The 10,767-nt window shown below is 39.0% G+C and overlaps 1 protein-coding gene across 1 annotated transcript; it reads right to left on the bottom strand.

Annotated features, from left to right (window-relative positions):
- Positions 1-4,627: 4,627 nt before the first annotated feature.
- On the bottom strand, positions 4,628-9,693 carry LOC122652932. The gene is made up of 7 exons (XM_043846818.1): positions 9,677-9,693; positions 9,470-9,537; positions 7,996-8,116; positions 7,310-7,740; positions 6,912-7,072; positions 6,716-6,828; positions 4,628-5,714 (listed from the first exon to the last, which is right to left on the bottom strand). The coding sequence occupies exons 3-7, from the start codon at positions 8,110-8,112 to the stop codon at positions 4,686-4,688; spliced, it is 1,851 nt and encodes a 616-aa protein (XP_043702753.1). The 5' UTR covers positions 8,113-8,116; positions 9,470-9,537; positions 9,677-9,693; the 3' UTR covers positions 4,628-4,685.
- Between the last annotated feature and the right edge of the window lie 1,074 nt (positions 9,694-10,767).

Here is a 10,767-nt window from a genome sequence, read left to right as displayed (position 1 = left end):
TGTTCCTCACGTACGTGTATACTAGCCTAACATGACAATATACAAGTGTACAATAAGTGAGAAGAGGTCTGGTAAGAGGTTTGGGGTTCAAACCCCAAAACAGCAACATTTTGCATTAGGCGGCTCATGCTCTGTATTTCCTGGTGGCTCATGCCTCAGCCGCTTGCTGCATCGTCCGCCAGAGTCCGAGAATTTAGGATTTGGCATGGATTGCTGCCAAACCTTGGCTAATGGCCAAGTAGCCATCAGGGGTCAGTGTGGGGATACTACGGGTCTCCAATTAAGCTATCCTACCCTTGGTTTTGATCCAATTAGGATCCATCAAGTAAGACTTGACCCAAACACCAAAATCCATGAAAATGGAGTTCCATAATGGGGCTTTCATGGCACTATAGCCATAGTGACTGAGAATAGCCCAACCTAGGGTTCCAATTGATGCAGTAGGCATGCAATTAGACAGATATATCATCAACTACAAAAAACCCTAAGATTAGATGTAAGATTGAATGGATTCCAATCCAATCTAAGCATGTACTAGCTAGGAAATCACTAAGGTTTGAAGTTTTACTAAGTAATGAGCTAGAACAGCCAAGTGGGAAACTTCAATGGCTGAAATGGAGCTTCAAATAGTTATTCCCACAAGCTCCAAGAGCCAAGGATGGAGGCAGCCAGGGCAAGGTGAGCTCTAATGGGTCTTCAATGGAGGTGGAACCTCCCTTCTCTCTCTCCCTTCTTCCTCCTAGCACCCTCTCTCTTCCTTTCTTGCTCTCCACGTTTTTTCCTCTTCTTGGTGTAGTGAAATGAGAGAAATGAAGAGAGAGTAGGATTTTGGCTGGGTTTAGCTAAGTGGCTTAGGCCTTGTTTGGCTTAAGAATGGTTTTAAAGTCCAAAATGGGTTTGGTACATGGTGTAACCCAAATAGACCATATGTTTATGGGTTTAGGGTCTAGTTGAGTCATTTGGGTCCCAAATAGCCTAAAATAGGCAACGGCTGAGCCTTAGGCTAAGGCATAGTCGATCCAAGCTGGTCTTAGCTTCATAGAGAAGCATTTCGACATTTGGCGGCTCATGCATCATCTGCCAAATATCTTGCTGTAAGAGCCGCCAACCCCAAATGACAGCTTTGAAGGTCCTACAGGGTTAGGGCCTCTTGAGTGGGTCCAAACAAGCGAGGTAGGTAATAATAGACATCAAACAAGAGGGTTGGCACACCCAATTTTCCAAGGGCATAATTGAAAAATGTAATAATGTAAAATGAACATACCTTCATTCCTCCAAGGAGGATAGTTCCAGGGTAAAGTTGACATGTGTGGAATCGTTGATGAACCTTCCTTGAATCCTATCGAGGAACGTCTCCTCAACAGGTTCGCAATCCCACATATTGAAGATCCTATAGATTGGTTTCATGGTGATGTTCCAGAGGTCTCCAACATAATAGAGCTCCGCCCCTACACACAAGTTTAAATTAGTATAGGTTTGGTTACGGATGTAACAGAGCCACTAAGAGCGACTCCCCTTATAAGAGTTTAACAATCAAGATCTAACTGTTCTCTAGAGCCTTACCTGAAACCTACCTGAAACCTTCCCATAGGACATCTCATATGGGAGAAGTTTCATTAGATTTGCGCAGTTTGGAGTCAATGACTATAGTCACCACTCACAACCACCAACAGAAGATGAAGCCAGCATAGGTTATCCATATATCTTCAGTGTCAGCAACAAGGAGGGTTAGGAGAAATAATGGCTCTTAAATTACAGGATTCTGTATTTAACTTCGGATCTTCTGTGTCCATCAAAGATTCTGCTATATGGTGAGCCAGCCCTCTGCAAGCTTCAACCAAGACTTAAGAGACTGGAAATATGATCACATGTTGCATCTGATCATTGACCTCTTATGTGACAATTTCAACAAAGGGTGTGGTCCATTTCAACATCCTATAGTACATTGATATTATGTTAGTGTAAATGTGATATTTACACACCAGTCTTGTAACTGGAAAAAAAAAACAAAGTGGTGGCTAACTCTTGTTTCATTCTTCCAGCATTTATGTTGACCAGATGAGAGATAGGAAGCCATAACCATGCATATATTGACTAAAGCAAAAAAACCAACTTTGAAGCTTCAAATTGTTGCTATTGTTTGAGCTGATTTAAGAGCAACACAAAGATGTACATCAAGTACAGGATCTCGATTGTTGGAATCATTTCCTTGGAAAAGCAACTCTCCCCTACACTGCTTGAAACAGTCCTATCAAAAATGGAACAAAATGTAAAGTTTAGAACCTTTTTGCCAGCCTCTCTTTGTCCAAATGGAACATAGATCCACTTTGAACATGAAGTTCAAAGAAAGACACATCCATTACTCTTCGACAAGCTTTAGACCTTTGGTTTCATTCCTTTGGTCATAATTGAGACTGGAGAAGACCCATTTTCAAGCTTCATCTGTTGCTGCTTGAGCTCATGCAAGAGTAACATAAGGATTCCCTACATCAAGCTCAAAATCTGGAGGTTGTAATTTGCTTAGCAAGGTCGCCTTTCCTCGCACCATTTGAAAGAGTCCTGCCAACAATAGAACAAATTGCAAGGATCAGAACTTTATCACATATACTCTAAGTGAGATTCTGGGTTTGAAAATGGATCCACTTAATATACATCTAATAAAGACAGCTCTGGGAAAATCATTTTCCTTTTCTCGTATTTAAGAGAATTAAACATTTCAGCTCATTACTAGTCATGTCCACATTATAAAACTAACAAACATCAGAAGAATGCAAAACTCAACCCAACTAAGCCTTACGCCAACTAAATGGGGTTGACTACATGGATCCTGTTTCACCCTTCAACACTATTCAAAACCATAATTCTTGTCAATCGTAATCAACACACATTTCTCACTTCTCCCAAAGTGATTTTAGGTTCTGCCCCTCACTCTACCAGATTCTCCAAGCTGGATCAAGTCACTCATCCTTACGGGTGCCTTCAAAGGCCTTTGTTGCGCATGCGCATCACTCATAAAAACAGTTGTGGGATGAATATTCTATTTATGAGCATGTAGCTAGGATTGAGGCACGAATTGGGTCTTGGATATGCCTTGATGGAACCCATAAATACATCTTTGGAGTATCTGGTCTTAGAATTGGCATCTGCACATAGTTTGGACCTTTGTATAAGGCTAACGGAACTTGGAAATAAATTTAAGAGTACTCAACAAGCTTACTGTATATTTTAATTCTAGACAGATACTTGAGGGTGAGATTCAGGCCAGTACTTGATTTACTACTCCAAAGGTAATAAAGGGAACCCCTTTGTTACCAAACTCAGCTACAGGCATGGTTCACCCATGTTCAACATAGACCAACAAATCCATAAGAGAGGAATAATATGGAGCAAATTGGAGGGGAGTACAAGTGGGACGCTGAAGATGACATGGGTTATAATGGCAAAGGATATTTTAATTCTAGACAGATACTTGAGGGTGAGATTCAGGCCAGTTGACAAATTACTTGATTTACTACTCCAAAGGTAATAAAGGAACACCTTTGTTACCAAACTCAGCTGCAGGCATGGTTCACCCATGTTCAACATAGACCAACAAATCCATAAGGGAGGAATAATATGGAGCAAATTGGAGGGGAGTAAAGTGGGATGCTGAAGATGACATGGGTTATAATGGCAAAGGAGGACAAGGATAAGAGCAGGTTCAGAAGAAATAAACAGTACATAACAGAGTGTGATGGCAGAACAGGTTTAATGAAGCTGGTCCCAAATAGTTGACACAAGGCTAGTTTGGTGGTGCTTGTAGTTATCTTTATAACTAGCTAATTGAGAAACTTATGTGCTGGAGCTGTAACCATTTAATTAGTTCTGCAAAAAGGTGTTAAAAAGGGGATGAAGAAAACAGAAACAGAAAAGAAAGAACATTCAGGTGAATTATCATCTTTTTTTGGGTAGAAATATAGAAATTATCATCCACTATGTATATATGAAACATTTGTGGATTGATGTTCTTTAATCAATCTATAATCTACTTAACAGGTTCTCAAGGGAAAGAAAGAGCTTGCAGCCCTCCAAGCAAGATTGAGGATGAGTTACAAAGCATAACAATTAGTCTTCACATCATCACCGAGAAATTTTAGCTGTTGCAAGGAAAAATATTTTGGTTCATACGGAAACTGATATCAAGATAAAGCAATGAGAACATATCAAGACCCATGTATTCCAGTAAGAGAATCAAACTACAAAAACCCAACAACAAGAAAAAAGAGGAACGTGTTCATCAAAGCATATAACATCAATTCAACATCTTGTACTGTGGTAGAAATTCAGATATGCTAGAGATATTATGAGAGGATTTGCAGAAGGAAGACAAATTCCAGCTCTGATGTAGAAGATGAAGAGTTGATAGATAGAGAGATACCTGCCAGTTATCTGAGCTCTCTCAAATCGTTCTTGGTAAACCTTGGCTTCCCTTTCACGCCTCAAATCCCAGGATTTATAGTCTGTTCCCTCACTTTGTTATTTTTCAAATAAAATAAGAACCATCCAAATTCAGCCCACAGTGATATGAGAAAGAAAAGGACATAATCAAGAATGTTAACCATTAAACATAAATCACCAACTGACAACACAAAATTATTGTTGGAGACTAATAATGGACAAACCCATCAACCACCAATTGCTTGCTATTATCTATGCATATTTGGCTTGATCTGATCATGATAGATGTAATTTTGATCTCCAGAAGGAATTGTTCCTATACTTGATAGTCTTTGAATTCCATCACCATAGCCAGAAGGCGTTTTGAGGACCAAATCTGCATATGGAGGATAGGTGTATCTACTGGATGCAGGTAATCCCCTGCTCATGTCCATATAAGTATCAAGATATGACTTTTGAGTAGAACTACTTGACCCGCTTTCCATGTAAGGGCTGGCAGTGTATCTATCTCCAGCAGCACCTCCAACTCCCATGTTGGGATAATACCTTGTTAAACTTAGATGAGAATCAGGAAAGGGCCCCAACAAGCTGATCTGGGAATGAAGAGCAGTATTTTCAAATTTCAAGTCAGTTGGTACTCTGAATAACCTAGCACATCCAACAGGAATCTCCATGGTGTCCCAACCCTTATTTGCTGGAAAAGGAGCATCTGTTGCTGCCACCATAGGCCCCCCTATGCTTGATAATGGCAATCTATTAATTTCATGTTTCAGAGATGACTTGGCATGTCGCAGTGCCTCCAACACTGCATAAAAGCCATCTTTTGTTTCATGCAATGACACCACTTGGGGTTTGTTCTGCCCTACCAATGACTCTCCTTGCTCACAAACATGAGATGGGGATTTCTGCAGTGGACGATCCTCAGAGGACGCATGCAAAGGTTGATGAAGAGATTTGTCCAACAGCTCTAGTTTTTCCTTCCCCCTGGTGTTAATATCTGTTTCCAATTGGCTTGAAACATATAAACTAGCGGAGAATTCATCAACCATACCGCTCTGCTGTTGAACTGGTAGGCAACCCATTTCAACATGCACTGTTGGAACAACTCCATTGGCAAGGGGTTTGTCTACTTTATCTTCATCATGACAAACATATTCTGTCTCTGACCTCACTCCTTGGTCATGAGATGGAATTGTGTCAGGTGGATCAACAGTTTCTGCCCTGATCTCATCCCTTTCTTCAGTGATATCAGACTGATTCCCAGGTTCACATGAATCCTGCATGTTCCATGGTCAATAGATGTTAGCTTCTAGTAAGAAGATCAAAATTGGAGAAGTTGATTACAAACTAATGGTAAAAGTCCAAAGTAGACCACTTTAAAATGGCACAGATTTGGCAAAAAAATATGGATAAAACAATATGGAAAATCTAGATGTCACTATACCTAGTGAAATGGCAGTACATGGGTATATCCTTGCAAGTGAGGACCAAGCAAACATCCATTGGTACAATTTAAGCTTAAAATGAGTAGAAGTAGCTGAAATTACAAAAGATTCCATTTTGTAATTTATATTCATTTCCATCTGATGACATTTTGGTAATTTGACTAAAATTTTATCATACTTTGAGCCACTTCTCTTAATTTAGTTTAAAATTTGACCATTGAGATGTATGTGGGGTCCTCATCACATGGACTAACCATGTACTGCCAAGTGACAAATAGTGAAGCATTTATGCGTCACTAGGCTTAGTGATGCCTAGAAGTACCCAAACAAATAAACATCCAATAATCCGTGCTACAGAAGGCCCAATCTCCAAAAAAAAGGGCAAACCCAGTGCACGACGCTCCCGCCACTGCGGGGTCTGGAGAGGGTCATAATGTATGCAGCCTTACCCCTGCTTTCGCAAAGAGGCTGTTTCCGGACTAAAACCCGTGACCACTTGGTCACAATGGAGCAACCTTACGGTTGCACCAAAGCCCAATCTCCAAATCCAACCATAATTCCCAAAGTCAACATTAAAAGCAGAACAACCGAGCAGATAAATTCAATAAGATAGGAAACACAGAACCACTCTGAAAGCCAGATCTGCTCATCATATCCATAGTTTATGTTGTTCATGAACATTATAAAGGACTGAGATTCCATCGTTTAAAAAAGGCATGTTTTCCAACAGACGTAACTTATGCTTCTTAGTGCTGTTCAATGAAGGGATTGCTCAAACAAACATGAAAGCTTATGAATGTATTAAAAGTTCAAAGGATGTTGAAGAAGCAAACCGGAGTACAGCTGTTATTTTCTCTAAACTTCTCCTCCCACTCTCTCTGAGCGTTTTCTTCTGCTTCATATCGAACAATGAGCTGGGCCTGATGTTCTAGTGCCCTTTCCATGTCTGCATTTCACCCAATTTCATTGGCATAAAGGCCATTATCATTCAATTTTCTTGTTATTTTTCAATAGAAACTGGGACCATACCTTCGAGAAACACTTTCTCTTCCTTAGTTTTAGATCTTTCTTCTGTGGTCTCCATTGAACCATCTTTAGAGTCATTGGATGTGTCCCCTGATGTGATAGATTCTCCATTTCCTTGAGCTCCATGCTGGAAAGATTCACCTCTCACTTCATCAGCTCCTGATCTGACATCAGCATTAGATAATGTGAGACTTTGCAAGTGATGGTAGTAGCACTTTTCTATCAGCAGTTATGCATTGGGAGGGTCTTTGGGAGATTTATTTGATTTATGAAACTTAAGTCACACAAGACACTAAAAAAGTCAAACAGATGGTGCACATGCAAGTGTAAAAACCATTGTAAAAGATTTCCTCAGCAAAACAACTAAAGGTAAAGCACAGGGAAAGCATTGAGAACCTGACCTTATTTCTTTTCGTTTTATCTGGCGGCACGACTTACCCAAATTTCTTCTGGAAGAAGATCCAATTTTAGAAATGAAACTGCTGCTCCTCCTGGTCTGATCCATATATTCTGACTTGGAAGAAGTTGAACTTTTGGTGCAGTTTTTCCAAGATAAACTTCTACTAGTTACAGAACTCCCCAGCTCTGAACCAGAAAACTCGAATTTGTTAATCCTTGCTTTTGAAGTTACAGAGCTTTCCTGTTTCTTCTCAGGTTCAGTACCCTCCTCAGATTCACAGAGGAACCCCTCTTGGTCAGAGCATGAATCAAATGTCTCAGAGAAGTCACTGAGTCTATGGTTTCCCAAAATTTCTAGAACCTCAGCAGTTGCTTTCTCGGCTTTGTTTCTTTGAAGAGTCACAGATTTTAGTTGTTCCTCCAGTTCCACCACCTATGTTATTCTCAGAAAGAAAAAGGGAACATGTATTATTTGAGGAATAGAAAATTGAGTGTAAAATGGAAATCCAACATTTTGAAACTAAGAAGCTTCAACTAATAGAAAAAATCAATAAATAAATAACAAGACTAACTGAAAATTTTCTTTTAAAAAGAAAGAAGTTGAAAATATGCCAAAAAACAGTTCCCAACGTCAAATTGAAAGAGAAAGGGTTCACCAAAAATAAATAAATAAATAAATAAAACAAACCCTTTCAGCTAGTTCATCAGCTCTCTGTCTTGCACTCTTTGATACAGATCTTTCAGCTAGCAACCGAGCACGAAGAAACTCAATTGTCATTTTAGCGGAGTCTTCTGTTTCAGTCATCTTTCTGAGGAGGAAGAACTAAATGATTCAGTTTCTCTCCAAAACAAAAATGCTTAATTGTAGTTCTCACAATATGATGAACCCCATGACAGCTGCTGACAAAGACAATAAAGCAACCCAACATGAAAAAATATGTCCACCTATGATTTGTAGACAGGACACAGCTATTCATTATTGGATACTGCTGTGCCTCTCTTGAATAAGTTGGTTCAACATAGTACTATTTTGATGTTTCCTTTCTATCCTAATTTCTCATGGATTGTTTCCTTTGGCTTACTTTGCCTTGAATGCATTGTAATACAACTCTACAACATTATTCAAGTAAGCAAAATCAGCAACAGAATCGGCCTCCGCTGATTTTGATTCCAATCCAACCAGAATCGACCGGAATCAGCTAGAATCGCCTGAACTCAACAATAATACCCGGAATTGACCGAGTCAAATCGGCCGCCTAAAACCATGCTCTAACACACACACACACACACACACATGCATGTCTTGCCCTTTACTTTGACCAACCACCTAACTGCTTTTTCACCTATAATCTAATCTAATCCAAAGAGATAACAGAATAGAATATTTTTGGGTCAGCTAACAGAAAATAATATTATTCCTTCCTTAGTCTAACCAATAATCAGTGCCAATGTTAGGGCTCCTTTTACTTCTGGCATCCGAGTATGAATCTGGGATGACCTACTTCAGAGATCAAGTTATTCAACTATATATATATATATATATATATATATATATATATATATAATCAAATAAATTAACAGAAGCACATCCCCTTTTCTGGATTTTGGAGGGTTCTGTCACTCTGTCAGACACTCATGTCCTCGACAGATCATAAATTTTGATGGTCAAATTGGATCCAATAAGTAAGCTCCAATATCTCCTACTTGTCCAGGTTTAGTGAATGCTATGACTATGAGGAAAACTAAAAGCAATCATTGTTAACTGTAAAAATCAGAGGAGTAACAGAATCTCCAAAATATGAGTGCAACCAAGGACACCTGAATTCACTCGTTTAAAGAATGATGAATTCCAAACACCCACTGCACTTGCATTACTGTGATAAATAGAAACTGCAGGAGAATGTAAAAATTTCACAACAAAAACCCTAGCTGATTTACAATACAGAACCCTTATTTTCTGCACAGCTAAATTCCTAAGCTCCACACACCCGAACAGAGTCAGATTCCAAAAATAAAACAGTTAGAACCGGGACATCTACAAGGTCGTGAATATATAATTCCAAGCATCAAAGCCAGTGAATTTCTCGACACACGACCATAGGCACAAACAATTAAAGAAGAAACAAATAACAAGGCAAGCAAAAAAACACAAGGGTCCTTACTTCTGATCCTTCTTATTCGGATCTTCATCGGTGAATTCTGCATTATAAGAAGAAAAGTCGAACCAATCTTACAAAATCCCAACTATAAACCTCAGCTTCTACTACGTCTAGCCCCAAATCACTTCGAAATCCCTGTATCTAAGCATCCCAAAACCAAGTTAATTAAAGTCCATAGAAGACACAAACGTAAAGAGAAACAAAACTGACCTCAAAAGATAACTTGATCAACTACTCCATTTCAAACCCTCGTTAAGAAGAAGAAGAAGAGAAGCAGGGGCTACTGGGTTGTTGGCGCCAGAAATGGGCGCTGCAATTTCGTTTCGTTGTACCGGACGGATCAGAACAACTCAGGGACCTGAGTGCTGGCCATACTATGTAGAGTCAATTAAGTATTAACGGAATTTAAATCCTTTAATTAAAACAATCTTATTAATAATCATGTTATTTAAGCATCATAAACATGTTAATACTTAATAATGATGTCTATTCAGTGTAAGTCAAGGAAAGGGGTCGTTATTGATGATTATCTGACCAGGGAATTGGCATCATGCCATCATCCCCTACCAACTACAAATAGTCAATACAATTATACAAAAGAGAGACCTCCCTTGGAGACGTGGATGACCGCCGTCCATGTCGTGATCGGACGGTTATCAGATCGAATGGATCCCATTTAGTTTTTTTTTAAATTATTTATTTTGAAATTTAAAATTTCATTTTATTTGATTTGGTTTCGATTTTGTTGGGTAAATGGATCATGGGCTATCATTATTGGTAACTTTGTGTGATAGTTTTTTATGGTATTCTAGAAGTGTGCAGATGATATACACGTAATGTGGTAGCCCTGGCAATGACAAACAGTCAGTTTGCAGTGCAAAGAGATCAAACAAAGTTTAACGGTATTATAGAGGTTTTCGAAGAAAGTTGATAGTTTTTTAAAGTTTTGGCAAGATTATTAAATGTTTATAAAGTAATTAGCAAAAGGACAAAGTAGCTGGTGGAGACCCCATACGGTTAAAGTTGGAATTTGCTAGGTCAATGCATTGGTAGCCAATTTGATTCCAATTTTGGAAGGTTTAATTGCAGAACTGGATGAAGTAATCTTCAAAATAAATGTAGTTCGTTGAGTCATGGTTTCAACATAATTGAGTTCGTGTCGTTCTGATCTTGTTTAAAGAAGTTGTGGCAATTATCGTGTAACTGTACAGGAGCAGAGTAAATTGGGAGAGAATGGACGAGTTTAGGGTAACTACTGAAAGTTTTTCAGGCAAACATATGTGTATTATAGTAGTTCACAG

The sequence above is a fragment of the Telopea speciosissima genome, chromosome 2 (genome assembly GCF_018873765.1).
Source record: "Telopea speciosissima isolate NSW1024214 ecotype Mountain lineage chromosome 2, Tspe_v1, whole genome shotgun sequence".
NCBI classification, from domain to species: domain Eukaryota; kingdom Viridiplantae; phylum Streptophyta; class Magnoliopsida; order Proteales; family Proteaceae; genus Telopea; species Telopea speciosissima.
The sequence above is the reverse complement of the archived record's forward strand: the minus strand, read 5'-3'. Positions and strand labels throughout refer to the sequence as shown.